This window comes from Astyanax mexicanus, chromosome 1 (assembly GCF_023375975.1).
Source record: "Astyanax mexicanus isolate ESR-SI-001 chromosome 1, AstMex3_surface, whole genome shotgun sequence".
In the NCBI taxonomy this organism is placed as follows: Eukaryota; Metazoa; Chordata; class Actinopteri; order Characiformes; family Acestrorhamphidae; genus Astyanax; species Astyanax mexicanus.
Genome location: NC_064408.1, coordinates 10,828,381 through 10,848,413, shown reverse-complemented (window position 1 = coordinate 10,848,413; position 20,033 = coordinate 10,828,381). Strand labels below are relative to the sequence as shown.

The following is a 20,033-nucleotide window of genomic DNA, read 5'->3' as shown; positions in this document are numbered from 1 at the left end:
TTGGAGTTTATGTAGAGATTCCATAAATATTTATTATAATATTAGGTTCTATTGCAGTCCCAGTCAAATGTTCGGACACTAGGGGTGGGCTATATGGCCCTAAAATAATATTACAATATTTCATGGTATTTTCTTGATAACAGTACTCTTGGTGATATTAAAAAACACTGAATTAAAATAAAATATTTTAAGAATACACTACTGCAACAAACTAAAAATAAAAACTTTTATTATTGCATTCAATATGATATGGCAAACCCCTAACTGAAATATTAAAAAGATTTATCAGATTTGTAACAGTAGTCGATGATCCAGAATGTCATGATACTAATAATGCACTCCAAATATCTCCATATATCCAGGATTAAAGTAAAATATATCTCTAGTAGATATATAATGTAAAATGTGAACAGTGAGATTTTTTCTTTTCCCTAAAACAGCAAAAAAGTCAGACCCTGATGTGATAATTAGGGGTGGGTGATTTGAAACGATATTTCAGGATATAATATGGTTTACCATATTTAAAACTGTAGCTGGTATTATTGCGTACGCTATGATATGGCACACCCCTATTGGACACACCTTAAATTTAGTGTTGTTTTTTTTTATTATTTAAAGATTAGACAGTTTTACACATCTTGTCTGGATTTTTTTCAGTCAGCTTTATGAAGGAGAGCCACCTGGAATTCAGGCTTTCAGTTAACAGCTGTGCTGAACTCATCAAGAGTTAATTACTTGAATTTCTTGCTCTATTTATGAGTTGGTATACAGTGAAGAACCCTATTTGAGTAATGTTCTAATCCATATTATGGCAAAAAACTACTCAACTAAATAAAGAAAAAAATACTTTAAGAAATGAAGGTCAGTCAATCTGAAAAAAATCAAGAACTTTTAAAGTATCCTCAAGTTCAGTCGCAAAGACCATCAAAAACTTTTTGATGAAACTGGTACTCATCAGGACTGCCCCAGGAAAGAAGGAACAAGAGTTTCCTCTGTTGTACAGGATAAGGTCATTAGCGTTACCAGCCTCAGAAACGGCAAGGTAACAAGTTAACCTTTGCCTGGTATTGTATATTTTTATATATTTCTATGTTTATGTTTCTGTGTTATTAAGAAGTTATTCAAATAGTGTCTCTAAATAGAACTGCCTCCAGCATCAGACAGTGTTTTTTATAATCGTCTTCTGTTTCCATTCATTGTTCAAACCAATCTGAATGTCTGTTTACACCGAAACAATTGAATTATGCAGATTGTTTGAATTGAAGTTTGGGAATCCCTTTTAACAGCTCATAAATTATTGTAATGGTTTAACCATGCAGTTTTTGATTTAATGCCAGCTTCCATTATTTGTTAGCTTTGGCTAATTGACTCCTCTGATGTGTCTCTAAATTATCCCTTTAATAACAGTAATAGTAGCACTGCTGCAGAATATGTGCTGTGGATCTGCTGTCTCTATACTACTTGTCTATAAAACAAGGTTATTGAGGGAATCTGAGATATGCAGCATCCCATAAATATATTATTATCTTTATTCCTTCAGAACATTAGCCAGCTCACTTATGAAGCTTTTTATTAGGGCGTTTGAGTGTATACATTACGCCACCATTAAATATTCAACACTACTTAAAGGGGGATCACCGAGCTGGGCACAAGATCTCAGACCAGCCAATTGCAACTATACAAACATACAATCTGTTACTGTTATTATGGTGCATTTGTTTTAGTTTATTTTATTTTATTTCTATTTTTCTCCCCATTTTCTCCCAATTTTGCTCAGCCAATTACCCAACCCACTCATTAGGACTCCCCCTATCACTAGGGATGCCCCAACACCAGAAGGGGCATGACAGCGCACTCGGAGGAAAGCGCAGGGACTCGGTTCCGATACATCAGCTCACAGACGCAGCCTTGTGCTGATCAACATCACCCTTTGGAGTGATGTGGGAAGAGAGGAGCTCTGCAGGAGGAAGAGCTTTTTCTTATAAAGCGCCGCAACTCTGAAATAATCTCCCTGAATAGGTTCGGGACTCAGACACAGTCTTAATCTAGACTACAAAGTCTAGACTAAATACTTGCTTGTTTAGTTTAGCTTTTAGTAATTAATGTTTTTACACTTTAGATAAGGCTGCAGATCCAGGGGTTCATGGACACAGGGAATTGTGGTAAACTGAGATGCTGGTGCTGGTTTGTGGACGGTAGAGTGGGTGGATGCCAGTGTTTCAGGGTGCCTCCATGTCTATGTTACCTTCTGGCTCTCTCCCTTTAGTTAGGCTGTTTTAATTAGATCAGCCAGAGTCATTAGATAATCACACTGTGATAATGTTTTATATTCTCTGTTTTACACAAATCCAGTCAAAACTAATTCCATCTCTCTGCCTTTCTCAGAGTTTTAATAATTCACTGGTGGTACAAAAATGAGTGTTACTCTGTTGGCTTTGAATTCTGGTGGTGTACGAGTGACTGTGTTTGCTGGTACAAATGAGTGGATCAGATGCAGCAGTGCTGCTGGAGTTTTTAAACACCTCTCTGTGTCACTGCTGCACTGAGAATAGTCTACTTACAGTGTCCTGTGGACAGTGTCTTATGCCAGATTCACACTACAAAGTTTTAGCCCAGTTTTTTTTAGCCGCTGACTGTTTTCCGTTGATCCCAACAAAAACTCAGCTCGGAGAGAAAACGGGGATCACTCGGCGCTCGTTCAGTCACTCGTTCAGTCGCTCATTCAGTCACTCGTTCAGTTGCTCGATTAGTCACTTGTTCAGTCGCTCGTTCAGTCACTCGTTCAGTCACTCGTTCAGTCGCTCATTCAGTCACTCGTTCAGTCGCTCGTTCAGTCGCTCATTCAGTCACTCGTTCAGTCGCTCGTTCAGTCGCTCATTCAGTCAATCGTTCAGTACTGAAAGACGCTCACCAAATCGTTGCTGACTGATTTCTGACCAGTCGCAGATGCCCAGTAAATATTCAACATGTTTAATATCTGACTCAGTCAGCGACTGGGAGTCAGGAGCAGCGGCTACATACAGCCAATGAGATCACAAAAAGAGAGAACCACGGGTCCAAAACACAACTTTATCAGAGCTGTTTATGGAGAGTCTCACCAGGTTCTGCCTGTTAGATAATGAAATGACTGTTAAAAACCTAGAGGGAGCCCGAGAGTGAGAGCTCTATGAATGGGGCGCATGGAGGTAAAAGCTAAAATGTAAAAGTACTAATGAAGTACTTGTTCTGAGTATTTATTTAATTTTTGAAAGTAGACTAATGTATTTTACTAAAAAGTTCTAATCACTGCAGTGCTGAGATTAATGACCCCCTACCCAGATAATAATAATAATAATAATAGCTGATCTTTGGTGGTTTTCTCTCCTGTGGGTTTCTGGCTATTAAAGGACATTAATAATAATAATAATAATAATAAAGTATCCTCCTTTAAATGCTCACCCCTTGCTCGTCCAGCTTCAGCAGTGTGTCTCGGACTTTAGGAGAGGTGGAGGCCAGTCTCAGACAGTGCAGGTTCAGGTCGGGCAGGATGAACTCCAGCAGTCTCTTCGGGGAGAGCCCTCGGGGGGTCGTGTGTCGCGCCGCCGACGGCACAGACTCCTCCAGGATGGAGCCGCGGAGAGTCTTCAGCTATAGGAAAGACAGGAAACAGACAGAGTAAGCATTAGGAGAGAGAAAGAAGAGAGAGAGACAAGAGTGTATGAGGTGATGATAGGTTATTATGGGGTTTTTACTCCTTCAGTATATCAGTCTGACCAGTTAAGCACAGTAGAAGCACTTACAGGGCTTTTTATTAAGGCCTCCACACGTATACATTACACCATCATCAAATATTGAACACTACTTAAAGGTGGCCACTGAGGTAGACATCAGCAATCAGCTGCTATACTTAAGAGAAGATCTCAGACCTTTGAGTCTGTTGTAGACCTGTGAAAAGACTGAATTATTTGCAGTAAATAATAAACGTAAGTCATTTCCTCTAGGAGATGTTGCATATCAGAGAAGTGCTGTACACAGTGCTGGCAGGGAGTGTGGGAGAGAGCCAATAAGAAGAGCCAATAAATGCCAGGTTTAATCTAATTTAATGACAATAGATTTGTTTAAACATTTATAAGTTGTCTGACCAGAGGAGGATGGGTCTCTACCCCTATAATTTAGCCTTTTTTTTCCATTTTTCCTCCAAATTTTGTCTCTCCAATTGTCCCACCCCTTTGTGCGTCCCCACCACCAGTGGCACCTGCCTCCTCCGATACATGTGAAGTCAGTCACCCCTTTTTTCAAGCTGCTGCCCATGCATCGTTGCCTGAGTGGCTAGCAAGCTCGGAGGAAAGCACAGCGACTAGGTTCCGATACATCCGCTCACAGACGCCTTGTGCCGCCCGGTGCCAACTTTGAGCATGATGGGGAGAGAGCGCCATCTACCCACCCGGAGGGAGCAAGGCCAATTGTGCTCCCTCTGGGCGCTGGCAGCTGATGGGAGAGCTACAGTACATGAACGGGATTCGAAACTGCGACCTCCTGTTCATAGTGGCAGCACATAAGACCACTGGACCACTCTGCGCCCCGTTAGCCTTAATAGTACTTGTGATAAGTACGTAATAATATATAACGTACATGTCAATCTTGGTACCTCCCCAGTGTTTCTTCCTCCTCCTCCACTGGAGGTCCTGTATTGCATATTGACTGTATTTTCTGATTTTCTTGTCCTGCGATCACATTTCTGTAAAGCTGCTTTGCAACAACATCGGCATGTGATTAAGTGCGACATGGCCAGAAACACTGAAGATGTTTTGAAGAAGACGAAGGTTAGTTGTTTAGTTGCAAGCTCATCTATTCAACTTACTAATTCTACCACTACTCAACTATGGGTACAAAGTGTGGAGTATTAAAAAAAAAAAACGAAAAGCTAAAGCTTACATCAATGCATCTGAATGAAACTTCATATGGGCAGGTCATGTGGCACGTTGACAAGACAACAGATAAACCAAACACTACTACTTCCTGGGGGCCATATACCTTTTGAAGGCAAAGAGGATGACTCATGAAGCTCATAAAGGATAAGTTGGGCGGAAATTGGCACCAACTTGTGAGAAACTGACCAATGTACAAAAAACAAACGACTAAAGTGCTTTCATCTGTTTATTAACCATGATTGAGTAAAGATACTAATTGATTGAACAAGATGAGCATTAGTGAGGTCAGGATGCTGGATGATCACCACCCAACTCCTCTCAAAAGTGCTATATGGAGCTCCATCCTTCCATCATTCCAGTTCCACTGCTCTAAAAGTGCTCTCCACGCTGGGGAGCTTTATACCCCTCTAGCCCAATAGGGTTAAAATGACCAATAGGGCCATTTTTTTAACCCTTTCAGACCCTATGTTAATTACAATGGACACCATGTAGACTTTTTTGTTCTAAAAAATGCTAATTGAGACCTGTTGTCCACCAGAATAGATCATAAACCGTCCAATGAAACAGTAGCTTAGCCCTGCCCGCTGCACTGGACAAAAAAATCAGCAACTCAGACATTAGGGCATTACAGTCAGCATTACACTTTTTATTTAAAAAATATAATAAAATAGTTAATTGGATTTATTTTAATATAGATTCTATATTAGGATAGTAGTGTCTAGTATGCATTACAGACAAAAAACTCTTATAATTCTTATATTTTTCCAAAACTGGAACATAATTCAGGTCTGAAAAGGTTAACCAGCTCCAGCAAGCCCTATACAATTTTTAGACAAGCTGTTTTTGAGTGTACATTTGCACATCTGTGTCAGCAGTGTGTGTAATGCGTGTTAATGTAGCTGAATGCGTTCATTGTAATGGGTGTCCACGAACATTTTGGCCCAAAATTAAAGTATATCCCAGAACTACTATAAAATAATGTAGCAGGTGTCAGATTTTCAGAACCGTTTCATGTAGCAGCTTTCTGTAAGGGAGGTTTCAGAGGCATTAATCTCTTAAGACGTCTCAGCAGCCGTATCTCCAGCCCTTAGAGAGATAACAGACCAGAAGAAAGGAGGAGAGTGTATATGGAGAGATGCAGCACTGCAGATGTGCAGAGAGGGAGATGGGAAATAGATTCTCTCCAGGGAGAGATATAACAGTACTAATGTGAGGTGAAGAACGAGAGACACGAGACTCTACTCCAGCTCTCTCTCTCTCTCTCTCTCTCTCTTCTCTCTGTTACTGTATAAAAGCACCATGCTGGCTTTATTATACAGTGTAGAATAAACAGGATGCATGTAGGAGTGTGCCAGCTCATTCACAATGAACTAACTAACATCATTTTTGCTGACTCTGCTTTAACTTAAATGGCAGTTTGGAAATACATTTGGGAGTCTGGAGATAAACATAATTAAGAAGCTAGTTTTGTGGAATATAAACGGGAAAAAAAATTAATTATATGCAAATCATACAGGTGTAAAAAAGGTGTATATAAAAAAAATATGATTAATTTAATTCAATTGAACATTTCAGTTCTTCATACAGCTGAGGATCATTACAGTTTAAGGCCAAGTTCTTTGATCATTTGTTATTTCAAATTTCTTTCTCATTTTTTCCCCAGTTTACACGGTCAATTATCCAACCCACTCATTAGGACTTAACACAAGGAGGGTGAAGACTAACACATGCCTCCTCCGATACATGTGATATCATACTCTGCCTCTTTTTGAACTGCTGCTGATGCAGCATTGCTGAGTAGCATCACAGCACTATCGCTTGGAGAAAAGTGCAGCGACTCGGTTCTGATACATCAGCTCACAGATGCCTTGTGCTGATCAACATCACCCTTTGGAGTGATGAGGGGAAAGAGCGCCATCTACCCACGCAGAGAGAGCAAGACTAATTGTACTCTCTCGTGGCTCCGGTAGCCGATAGCAAGCTGCATAACCAGGACCCATTTCTAATAGGCAAACTAATGTTTATTTATTTCTGTTTGTTTGTTTGTTTGTTTGTTTGTTTGTTTTGTTTTCTTCACTTTTACCGATTTAATTCCCTTGCTGTAGAGATTGTGAATATTTTATAAAGATATATTACGATTTGAAAACAGAAGGAAGAAATAAAAGAGGATGAGATGACATAGCAGAAAGACGAAAAGAAAAAAGATAGTGTCCACCTAGCATACCATAACAACTGCATAGCAACCACCAAGCAATACCCAAGCAACCACCTAGTAAAATACAACTCTACCCAAATGACATTGAGTGAGAACCAATTCAACCAACATTAAGTAACATTTTTACTTTCAAACTACGGCTTTACTTCAGTGTTACTTTACTGCTTTACTTCAGTGACAGTTCTGTGTCTCTCAGCTTGTCCAGAAAGGCACGTGTGCAGCGTGTTAAGCATGTCTCAAAGCACAACTTTAGAAGTAGAAGGACTGTAGAAGGAGCCCAGAAGCAAGAAATAATAATTCTCGTAAAATGCTGCTCAAAGTGTTTTTCATTTTTAATTACGGTGCGTGGCAGTGGACAAATAGCTATTTTATTAAATGCAAGGTGACGAAACTCAGAGATGTGAGTTCAGTGAAAAACAGTTGGTAATTCAGCCTGTAATTTTCTCAGAGGTAGCCTAAGAAAAACACATACAGTACATGGTCGTTCTGGATGGGAATAAAATCACAAAGAACCAGTGGCGTGCAGTGTATATAATGGGTACCCCTTCTGCAACCACCCCCCATACCCCCCCACCCCGCCGCCGGCCGACCGACACATGGATAAATATTACAATAACTACATACTCTTTCTCTTGACTTAGTTATATAAACTTAATACACATTAACAGCCCATAAATACAGCTACAAACTACAGAAGTATACAATAATAAATAAAAACTCAACAATAAATGCTTAATTTTCCTACAAGTACAACCGTCCAGCAAAGATCACTCATTTGTATTTCTACAGTACACCAGGGCAGCCAAAACATTAGGTACACACAAAAACTCACCAGTCAGGCGGCCTATTAGTCTGAATTAGTTTCACATTGAAGGACAGCCTTTAAAAAGGATTTTTAATAGAATATGATTCAATATCTGTTTCATTTGCAACCGCAATTCCATGATAGTTCGCTAACTATTGATTTAATCCAGCATGAGCTCCGTTTATGACTAAGCATCGCGTAACACCTTCACCACAGCACTGAGAAGGAGTTAGACAGACATGGCCCCGCCCCCGTAGTGAAAATCATGAATCTGATTGGTTAGACTGTCCTTCGACTTTGCTAATAGATTAATTACTACACCCTTAAAAAAATCAGGAGAAGGGTCCACAAGCAGACACGTGGGGGCAGGAGCCATTTTAAAAAGCTTTGATTGGTTAAAACCGCTGTCAGTCAGACAAGAGTCCTGTAGCAACTGAAAAACTAGACTACCACACTAATGCTTTGAATTAGTTTTGTATTTTTTATTTTAGTTCATTTATAAAATAAATTCTTACACTTACAATAACTATAATATAATATATATTTGCTGAATAAAAATGATGTAATTATTTACATGCATTTATTGTCATCCCTTCTCTGAAGGGTTAGAAGGGCCTCACTGCACACCACTGCACTCCAAACAGAAAAAAATTACCCCAGAACCCCCTGAGAAACTAATCCCGATAGAGCTTAAAATGTACTCTCAAACCATTTTTTATTATTATTGCTTTTTTATAAGCTTTATTCTTGCAGTGCCTGAACCTTACATAAATACATATTGATTTATTTTCCTGATTAGACTCAGCTATTGGGTGACAATGCATTCAGTTTAGACCACTTCAAGCATATTTTTTCAAAAACTGCCAGAAAAAGAGAAAAAGAGGATGAGGTGATAAAGTAGAGTACAAAAGAAGAAGAAAAAAAAAACACAGGCGGTAAAGAAGGAAGGAAACAGTCAGAAAGAGGAAATAAAAGTGATGGAAGGTGATAAAGAAAGGCGAACTCAACATCTGTCAATGCTCTACAACTCAGCCTTGCTCAACTTCGCTTTAGGAGCGATTACATAAGCTGGACTAGAGAAAAACAGAGAAAGTCAGTCACAGGAAGGTCAGCAAACGAGTCACAAACGGCCTAAAACGCCCATAAATATCAGTACACGCATTTAATGTACTTATAAGCATTAACTTCTTCACCTCTGTGGTCCTGAATATGATTCTGTAGTTGTACTGAGCTCCACTGGTCCCTTCCTTCTCCTCGCGGCGGAAACTGATAGCCACCGGCCCAAGCCGATCGTCCATCCCGAAGAAATTCTGATGGTCTGTAAGAGAAAACCAAAATACAGCATTATAACCAACAGAAAAACTAGAATTTTAAATTATAATACATGTATACACTTTAAACTGCAATGATATAGCTGTAATAAGCAGTATAACAGAAGTACACAGTTATAATAGGCAAAACAACACTTTTATATAGCTGTAATAAGCAGTATAACAGAAGTACACAGTTATAATAGGCAAAACAACACTTTTATATAGCTGTAATAAGCAGTATAACAGAAGTACACAGTTATAATAGGCAAAACAACACTTTTATATAGCTGTAATAAGCCATATGACAGAAGTACAGTTGCAAGAAAAAGTATGTGAACCCTTTGGGATTACTTGGATTTCTGCATAAATTGATCATTAAATGTGTTCTGATCTTCATCTTAGTCACAACAACAGACACACACAGTCTGCTTAAACTAATACCACACAAAAATGATATGTTTGATACTTTTTCCACTCTGCACTGTGAATGTTAACATGTTGTGTTCAATAAAACCATGCAAACATACAGGGGTTGGACAATAAAACTGAAACACCCGGTTTTAGACCACAATAATGTATTGTGGTGACGGACAGTTCTGGTGGAAAAGGGAGAGTTGAGGTGCACATAGAATTCTGCCGTGATTTGTTCAGCCGTGGTTTTATGTTTTTTGGATACAATCCGGGTTAGCACCCGAACATCCCTTTCAGACAGCTTCCTCTTACAGCGTCCACAGTTAATCCTGTTGGATGTGGTTGGTCCTTCTTGGTGGTATGCTGACGTTACCCTGGATACCGTGGCTCTTGATACATCACAAAGACTTGCTGTCTTGGTCACAGATGTGCCAGCAAGACGTGCACCAACAATTTGTCCTCTTTTTGTCCTCTTTTGAACTTATTATATATATGTAAATAATGCTGCTGGGAACTTGCTGGTATCTTTGGTCCACCCATTCCTCTTTTGAACTCTGGTATGTCACCCATAATGTTGTGTGCATTGCAATATTTAGAGCAGAACTGTGCTCTTACTCTGCTAACTGAAGCTTCACACTCTGCTCTTAACTGGTGCAATAATGTGCAATTAATGAAGATTGCCCACCAGGCTGCTCCAATTTAGCCATGTAACCTCCCACACTAAAATGACAGGTGTTTCAGTTTCATTGTCCAACCCCTGTAAAATGTATAGATAATATATAATAATAGACTGTTTGACTGTTTGTCTGTTGTTGTGACTTAGATGAAGATCAGAACACATTTAATGACCAATTTATGCAGAACTCCAAGTAATCCCAAAGGGTTCACATATTTTCTTGCAACTGTAGCTGTATTAAGTGGTAAAAGAGTGTTATATAGTATTATATAGCTGTATTAAGCAATTTGACAATAGTGCACAGCTGTAAACACCTACTCTTATCTTTCAGTCACATCAATCAGCAGGAGACAGACTGTGAAGCGAGAGCAGGAGGAAGAAACACTATAAACACACTCGCTGTCAGCGGCAAATATTTGTGACGGAGTTGCAAATTTAGTGCGTCACGAACAAACGCATACACGTACGCGTCTTTCTCTCTCTCTGTCACACACACACACACTCACACACAAACACACACACACTAATCAAAGTAGACTTCTCGACGCATGCTGTCCCACTTTCACACCCTCACAGCATCCCCATTTTGAGATGACAAATACCGTTCAGCGTATCTAAGAGCAGCTACCAGACAGAGTCTCTCACACACACACACATATACACACACACATATACACACACATATACACACACACATATACACACACACATATACACACACACACACACATATAGAGAGAAGGGGAAGTACAGAAAGGGAAAAAGACAGACATCCAAGCATATTCAAATCTTGCCACTTCTGTCTATCAAAGCATATGACACACACACACCCACACACACACACACACACACATATACACACACACACACACCCCTCAGAGACACTAGCAGAAGAGAAGAAGAAATGATTTCTGCTGAACTGTGACAGAGATCTGATTGCTTCAGGCCTCTCTGAACAACCACATCCAGACCAGACGCATTTTCACATGTGGCCCAAAACGAGCTACACGTACGATATACGACCACATGAACATACATGTGCTGGCGATACAATACTACAGTATATGATACCAGTATCACGATACAGGGGTTACAATTTAATATATTGCGATACACTGAATTATATTTGAGGGAAACTGTCATAGTAAACCAAACACCATCCGCCACCAATCGTTACACGTAAACCATTTATTAAAATCTAATCAGACACTGTGGTTCTGAGAATCAGTGTAGTATTAGAGATGCACAATATTGACAAAAAATAATAAATAATAACATTTTAATAGTTTCTCAGTTATATATATTGTGCACTACACTATTTTCTCATCTCAGTAATGGCTTTATTACTGAACTTCACTTGTAAGACCTCTAATTCTTCTCTTTACAGCAGAAACTGAGACTTTAGTCCAGTCATGTTAAGCTGAGCTAAAGGCTAAAGCTGTTGTTTCCATGTAGGTCAGCCAGACCTGAATCTTCCTGTATCAGTTTTCTCCAGTTTCCAAGAGTCTGAATGTGAAGGTGTAGGAAACAGTCCTCACCGCTCTCTGGCTTTACCTGTAATTTCATTAAAGAAAAGATCTATCACTAACGTTGGGTTTACATAGTATAATAATTTTTGGAACCCCTTTTTAATTTTAAAACATACAACATCACATAAAAGTTCAAAAAAGGTACCATGGATGAGCCTAAAAAGGCAGAAAAATGATTTTAGTTTTTTTTTGTTAATTTAATTGTTTTTCTTAAAGGCTCTGATAGTTTACTGCAACATTTTGTACACTGGTTTTGGATTTGGTACCATTTCCAGTTATTGACTGGATCTGAAGAGCTTAAATGGCAAAAATAAAGGGAAAAAATGGGGGTGTTCTAAAATTATATATATATATATATATATATATATATAATTTTTTTTATCAGGTTTCTCCAGAGGTCATCAAAAGTCAAAGATCCAATATGTTGGAAAATAGCTGAAAATATATAATGTGCAGCCCTGTACAGTATTGTAAAAGTTAATATTGAGATAATTTCGATATATCGTTTATTGTAGATGTCAGTTAAAGCTGATAGCATGTTAATGTCTATTAATATTAACCTGATAATAAAAGGTGGTTAATTGTATGAGGGCTGCTTGTGGTTTGTACGTCAAGGCCAGTATTTCTCGGGATGCACTGAAATTACATTTGGTGTCTTAAAACAAAATTGAACATTTGGTCAAAAGCTGAATGACAAATAGTGATTTAACACTTTCTGCTAAATAATTCAGTGTACTCCTACTTATTTAATAAAAAAAATACCAACCAATTTCTTGCACATCACTCAAACACTCTGTCGTGCACCAGGAGGCTCTACTTCTAACTTCCAGCTGCAGACTCACCCTTCATGTAGAAGTACTTGTGGTAGTAGCGCGCTCCCAGGTCTGCGTGCTCTATGAAGTAGTTGCTCTTCCCCTGTTGCTGGATGTGGCTCTCTCGCGGCTCCTCCAACACGGACACGGCATCATTGGGACTCTGCAGACTCCGCCAGCGGCTGCTGCCGCCCCGCGCCCTGCCCAGCCCCGCCCTCTCCTCGCCGCCCATCTCGTTGCGGAAGTGCGGGCAGCTCAGCAGCATGTCGTTGTCGTTACCGTCTCCTTCGTCAAGCAGTGCTTGCTCTGGTTCTTCAGTGCTGGACCCGCCTCCGGTCCCGCCTCCTCCTCCTCCACCACCCTGAGAGGGAGAGCAAGGCGTGGCCTGCGCCAGGGGGCGGAGCTGCGACGCAGCCGACGCCCCAGACGTGATGTTCTTTTTGCGACCTACGCTGTCCCTGTTGGAAGCCGCTTCAGACAAGTCGAAGAGGATGCTCTGGGTGTCGTAGTGGGCAACGTTGCGCACCCAGGCCCCACCGACTGGCTGCTCTGGAGGGACCTGAGGGGGAGATGGTTTTGACTTTTTTCCCAGAGACTCAGGCTTTGGAGGCTTGGCCGGTTTCGGTGTGTCTCCGGCAGGTGCAGAGAGGGCTCGGAAAAAGCCGTCCGGCTCGGGCGGTGTCTCCTGGAGGCCTAACAATAGAAAAGGGTCCTTGAATCGCATGGCATTGGGACTTAGGGCTCCTTGATCTTCTGAGCTTGGCTCTATGATGCGAGTCTGCCTCTCTAGAGATGAAAGACTCCCATACTCTCGATGGAGGACAATTCCAGGTTCTCCCTGACCCCCTGGCCCAACGTTCTCGCCCACCGTTCGGGCCACTTTCACGCCGGCTTTTCCTGCCGAATCGAGGTCTCCTAGGGTTACGTCACTGTTGCTGCGCTGCATTATGTGCCCCCTCCCAACAGAGCGTAGGTTTAGCCCCACCCTGCTGGGCATCACGCTCTCGCCCTCCGTCCCTTCGCCATCTCTCCTGGGCGGCCACTCGGGCACCACCCGTGAGCGCAGTCCACCATCTCGCTTGGGATCGAAGGTCACGCTGGCCAGGTTTGGGCGCGGGCTTTGCCGGCGAAACTTGCGGATGAAGAGGTCGTCCGACTGCATGGTGCACTTGTCCATTCAAGACGACGACACCACAGTCTCTCGAACTCCCTTATTTCAGGTCTCAATCCTCTCGACTCCCCCTTCGCTACCCCTCTGTCTTGGCGTGGACCGACTGGTGAGAAGTTCCAGAGGAACCTTCCGACTGATACATGTGCACAAGACTCAACGCAGAGGTCATACCTCTGTTGCCAAAAGACTTGCCGCCCTCTACTCGCAGAAAAGACAGTCCCTTGCAGCCAGAGCATGCACGACTACTCACAATTACAGACTCAGGAAGTCATTGTGGGCATGTCGCAACAAGACAGCTGTCTCTCATCACTTTGAACAAGCTTGAACAGGAGACGTCTGCCTCATCCTCATTACTCGCTAATGCAGAATCCAACCAGACACACAGACAAGCCCGCCTCAGGTCGAGGAAGAAGGAGCACTCGATTCCATCGAGGTGCGTCCAACTCGTCCTCAGCGTCCTTCTTACGTGCACTTGATCATCACAGCCTGGACCGTGTCAGCATCCTGTGAACACAAAGAGAGAAAGGGATGTTAATGTAATGGTCTGAGATGATGATGATGTGCGAGATGTGTAAAACTTGCATTGTTACAACAGTGAGAGGACAGTTATTTTGAAACTTGCTACCTCGCTAAGGCTGAGTGAGGAAAGACGATTACTCCATGCTTCCCTCAAGCTAAATCATTGTTACCTGCTTCTCACTCATGTGGAGGTACATCTTTAGGAAAGAACTGTCTTTATTCATTTAATTATCAGTGTCTTTGATACTTTTTAGGCCTTCAGAACAGTTAAATTCCCAGTACTCAAGGAGTCAAGGAGTCTACCCACTCAGAAGTTTTTAGGTTATCTAAATACAGCAGAAATAGCTGTTCCATTGGTTGGGACGTCACAAACAATGTGTCAGATTAACCAGTCAACTAATTACGTTCTTATTTCCAGAAGCTGAGAACACATGTCTGAACAAATGTAACTCAAGGACTTTTAAGTGACAGTAATAATTCTATGTAAGTTCTCAATATGTCAGTGGGTGTGAACACAAGCAATGGTCTAATGAGGATTATTCAGTCAGTGGTTAGTTTAAATATTAAGAGACCACTTCCGTTTCTGAATCAGTTTCTCCGATTTTGCCATTTATAGGTATTTGTTTGAGTAAAGTGAACATTGTTCTTTTTTTCTATAAACCACGGACAACATTTCTCCCAAATTCCAAAAAAAATTAAAATAAAACAAAATAAAATGTTGAGCATTTATTTGCAGAAAATGAGAAATGGCTGAAATAACAAAAAGATGCAGAGCTTTCAGATCTTAAATAATGCAAAGAAAACAAGTTCATATTCATAAAGTTTTAAGAGTTCAGAAAAATTAATATTTAATGGAATAACCCTGGTTTTTAATCACAGTATGTATGCATCTTGGCATGTTTTCCTCCACCAGTCTTACACACTGCTTTTGGATAACTTTATGCCTTTACTCCTGGTGCAAAAAATTCAAAAAGCAGTTCAACTTGGTTTGATGGCTTGTGATCGTCCATCTTCCTCTTGATTATATTCCAGAGGTTTTCAATTTGGTAAAATCAAAGAAACTCATTATTTTTAAGTGGTCTATTTTTTTTCCAGAGAAGAATACAAGATGTAATATAGACTAATGTAATTAGGTTAATTTTGGTTTGTTACGTTTTCTAGTGTTTTCTAATTCATGGTCTAATTAATACTCTTGTTTCCGATAGGATTTTATAATTGGTTTTAAACTGTACAAACTTCAAACTGTACTAATGCTCAAATGCTGCAACAGTGACCATCAGCAGAATAAAGGTAACTTGCTCTTATAGCCTACAACACTGAAAGACAGGTAACAGAATAGGTAACATCAGGGGAAAGACAACACACTAATGGTAAGTGCCAGTGGGGAAGATGAATCAACACTGATTTATGAACCAACACTGATGAAAGAGCATTTTAAGGTTCACTTTATATGATACTACTAGTTCATCTGACTATAACACTATTTACACTATTTACAGCTCTGGAAAAAAATAAGAGAGCACTTAAAAATAATGAGTTTCTTTAATTTTACCAAATTAAATATAATCTGGAATATAATCAAGAGGAAGATGGATGATCACGAGCCATCAAACCAAACTGAACTGCTTGAATTCTTTGCTGCACCAGGAGAACAGGCATAAAGTTATCCAAAAGCAGTGTGTAAGACTGGTGGAGGAGAACATGCCAAGATGCATTAAAACTGTAATTAAAACCAGGTGTTTTCACCAAATACTGATTTCTGAACTCTAAAAACTTTATGAATATGAATATGAGTTTTCTTGTATATTTTTCTGCAAATAAATGCTCTAAATGACAATATTTTTATGTGGAATTTGGGAGAAATGTTGTCTGTAGTTTATAAAATAAAACAACAATGTTCATTTTACTGAAACATAAACCTATAAACAGCAAAATCAGAGATGTAGTAATACAGTGTCCTTGATATCAATATTTTGAATGTATGAGTGTGTGTGCGTGTTTGTATATTAGATATCTCAGTATACTGTTTTATTAGAACATCAGCATCATCATGTCTAGGCTCCAAACTGCTCTACAGCGATCTCTACACTCAACAACAACCACCAAGCGCTAGTAACAGAGTGATTCTGTTGCACAAACAAGATAACACATCCAAGGAAAACACAAACACTCTGAACTATCGCTCCACAGCGTAATCGCCCCCAGCCGAGACAAACACTCCCGCGCAAATAAGGTCAGCGCGTTTCATAAGGACTTCATCTGCATGTATGCAGGCGAGCGTGCAGGTCTGACGTGAGGCGCATTGTTCCAATTCACTTTGCTGCCTCTTACGCTATTATTATTATTTATCCCCCCCCGCCAAAAATAGCCGGCGCTGGCCGTGGCTGTACGGCGGGCCGCATCCACCCAGCCGGCACGCACAATGGCAGCTCCACACACGGTGCGGGGGGGCTTCCTGAGCACTGCGATGGCAGCAGGGTGAGATCGCAATAAAATACACAATGCTGGAGAGCCGGCCAAACAGTACAAGGCCTGAGTCTCTCTCTCTCTCTCTTTCTCTCTCTCTCATTCTCTGTATCTCTTACTCGCTTGCCAAAGGTCAAACGCAACATTACGAGGGAAGTGGAAAAACATGGGAAACTTTTCATTAATGCAACATAAACAGCAAATCCTAATTTGTTCTCTCTTTGTGCTCTCTCTCTCTCCACACACACACACACACACACACACACATATACAGCTCTGAAAAACCTCTGGAATGTAATCAAAAGGAAGATGGATGATCACAAGCCATCAAACCAAGCTAAACTGAACTGCTTGAATTTTTGCACCAGGAGTAAAGGCATAAAGTTATCCAAAAGCAGTGTGTAAGACTGGTGGAGGAGAACATGCCAAGATGCATGAAAAATTTGCTTAAAAACCAGGGTTACTCCACCAAATATTGATTTCTGAACTTTATGAATATGAACTTGTTTTCTTTGTATTATTTGAGGTCTGAAAGCTCTGAATCTTTTTTTTTTTTGTTATTTCAGCTATTTCTCATTTTCTGCAAATAAATGCTCAATAAATGACAATATTTTTATTTGGAATTTGGGAGAAAAATATTGTCTATAAATTACAGAATAAAACAACAATAAACAAACAAACATTTCGCTCTTTCCACACAAACACATATATATATACACACATATACAGCTCTGAAAAACCTCTGGAATATAATCAAGAGGAAGATGGATGATCACAAGCTATGAAACCAAGCTAAACTGAACTGCTTGAATTTTTGCACCAGGAGTGCAGGCATAAAGTTATCCAAAAGCAGTGTGTAAGACTGGTGGAGAAGAACATGATGCCAAGATGCATAAAAAACTGTGATTAAAAAACAGGGTTATTCCACTAAATATTGATTTCAGAACCCTTAAAACTTTATGAAGTTTTATGTTTTCTTTGCATTATTTGAGGTCTGAGAGCTTTGCATCTTTTTTTTGTTATTTCAGCCATTTCTCATTTCCTGCAAATAAATGCTCTAAATGGCAATATTTTTTCATTATTTTTTGAGAAATGTTGTCTCTTGTTTACAGAATAAAACAGCAATGTTCATTTTACTCAAACATAAACCTATAAATAGCAAAATCAGAGAAACTGATTTAGAAACTGAAGTGGTCTCTTCGTTTTTTCCAGAGCTGTATGTTTGCACACACACACACTTAGCCACAATCGCATGTGAGTCATCTTGAGACTCAATTGTCTTTTGTCTGAGATTGTCTGAAACGAAAGAAAGAAATACAGGGGTCTGCAAAGTGAATTAAGTACAAACAAAGCGTCCAAAAGTTTGTGGACACATCCTCATCTAATCTACATGTTTCTTTTTTTGCAAGGTGGTTGCTATGGTAACCCAGATGGTTGCTACGGAGGCTGCTAAAGTGTCTACACTTCCGAGAAGGTTTAAACACTGGACAGGAGGACACACTGTTTACGTTTGCATATAGCATAAAGAGGAAGAGAGCTGGTTTCAACACCTACTGCTGCTACGGTGTCGCTAGGTGGTTGATATGGTATGCCAGATGTGTGTAGTTGCTCAAATTGCATCCCAGTTGGTTTCTACGGTGGCTGCTAGAGCGTGGTTATTCTGCTAGGTGGCTGCAAGGTGGTTGATATGGTATGCCAGATGTTTGCTAGCTGGTTTGGGCACATACTTCTGCTGTGGTGTCGCTAGCTGGTTTATATGGTATGCCAGATGCTTGCTACAGGGTTTCCATAGTGTGTGGTGGTTGCTATGGTATCCCAGATGATTGCTATGGCGGCTGCAAGAGTGTCCACTCTTCTGAGAAGGTTTAACACTGGTCAGGAGGACATACTGTTTCATTTACATCTAGTAAAAAGAGGAAGAGAACTGGTTTCAACACCTACTGCTGCTACGGTGTTGCTAGGTGGTTGATATGGTATGCCAGATGTGTGTAGTTGCTGAAATTGCATCCCAGTTGGTTTCTACGGTGGCTGCTAGAGCGTTTGTTATTCTGCTGCTAGGTGGCTGCAAGGTGGTTGATATGGTATGCCAGATGTTTGCTAGGGGGTTGGAATAGTGTGGTGGTTGCTATTGTATCTAAGATGGTTGCTATGGTGGCGGCAAAAATGTCTACTCTTCTGAGAAGGTTTAAACACTGGTCAGGATACACTGTTTGCATTTGCATCCAGCATTAATGTTAAGAAAACTGGTTTGGAAACCTACTTCTGCTCTGGTGTTGCTAGGTGGTTGCTGTGGTATCCCATATGTTTGTTAGGAGGTTGCAATAGTGTGTCGTTATTGCTATTTAATCCCAGATGGTTGCTATGGTGGTTGCTAGAGCATTAATATGCTGCTGCTTAGTGGCTGTTAGGTGTCCAACAATGCATACAATATCAAGAGTAAGAGAACTGGTTTGGACACCTACTTCTGATATGGTGCTGCTAGGTGGTTGCTGTGGTATCCCAGATGTTTGCTAGGGGGTTGCAATCGTATGTAGTTGTTGCTATAGCATTCCAGGTGGTTGCTATGGTGGTTACTCAACTGTATAACAGTAGAAACTATTCTGAGAAGGCTTTACACACTGATTCGAACACACTGTTAGAAACCTGCTGTGAGAATTTGATTGCATCTAGTATCAAGAGTAAGAGAATTGGTATGGACACCCTCATCCAACTTATTTGTTGATCTGAAATCGATGGTATTACAGCAGTAACTCTTCTCAGAAGGCTTTACACACGGTCAAAACCTTGCTGTGAGGATTTGATTGCATACAGCATCAAGAACAAGAGCATTCATGAAATAAGGAAGGAAGGACCAATAGAAATGTCCAAAAACAAATTAGTTGGATTACAATCTGTATTTACTGACTTCTGCAAAGTGAACTAAGTACACAAAGTGTCCAAAAGTTTCTAAACACATCCTTGTCCAATCTACATGTTTTTTTTACTTTGTTAGGTGGTTGCTATGGTATCCCAGATGGTTGCTATGGTGGCTGCTAGAGTGTCTACTCCTCTGAGAAGGTTTGAACACTGGTCAAGACACACTGCTTGCTTGCATTTGCATCCAGCATTAAGAACTTCTGAACCTTGCTGTGAGGATTTGATTGCGAACAGCATCCAGACCAAGAGCATTAATGAGATCAAGTAGACCACTGATGCCAAAGTAGGCC

General features: G+C 40.4%; 1 protein-coding gene across 5 annotated transcripts in view; it reads right to left on the bottom strand.

Annotated features, from left to right (window-relative positions):
• Positions 1-20,033, bottom strand: part of zmp:0000001168 (signal-induced proliferation-associated protein 1) — a 131,912-nt gene that overhangs the window by 47,450 nt on the left and 64,429 nt on the right. For all 5 annotated transcript variants that reach the window (XM_022665781.2, XM_022665785.2, XM_049466808.1 and 2 more), the window contains exons 2-4: positions 12,702-14,346; positions 9,124-9,248; positions 3,439-3,627 (exon numbers count right to left, since the gene is read on the bottom strand). In XM_022665781.2, the coding sequence (XP_022521502.2) occupies positions 3,439-3,627; positions 9,124-9,248; positions 12,702-13,848 (1,461 nt within the window). In that variant the 5' untranslated portion in view covers positions 13,849-14,346. The remainder of the gene's footprint in view (positions 1-3,438; positions 3,628-9,123; positions 9,249-12,701; positions 14,347-20,033) is intronic.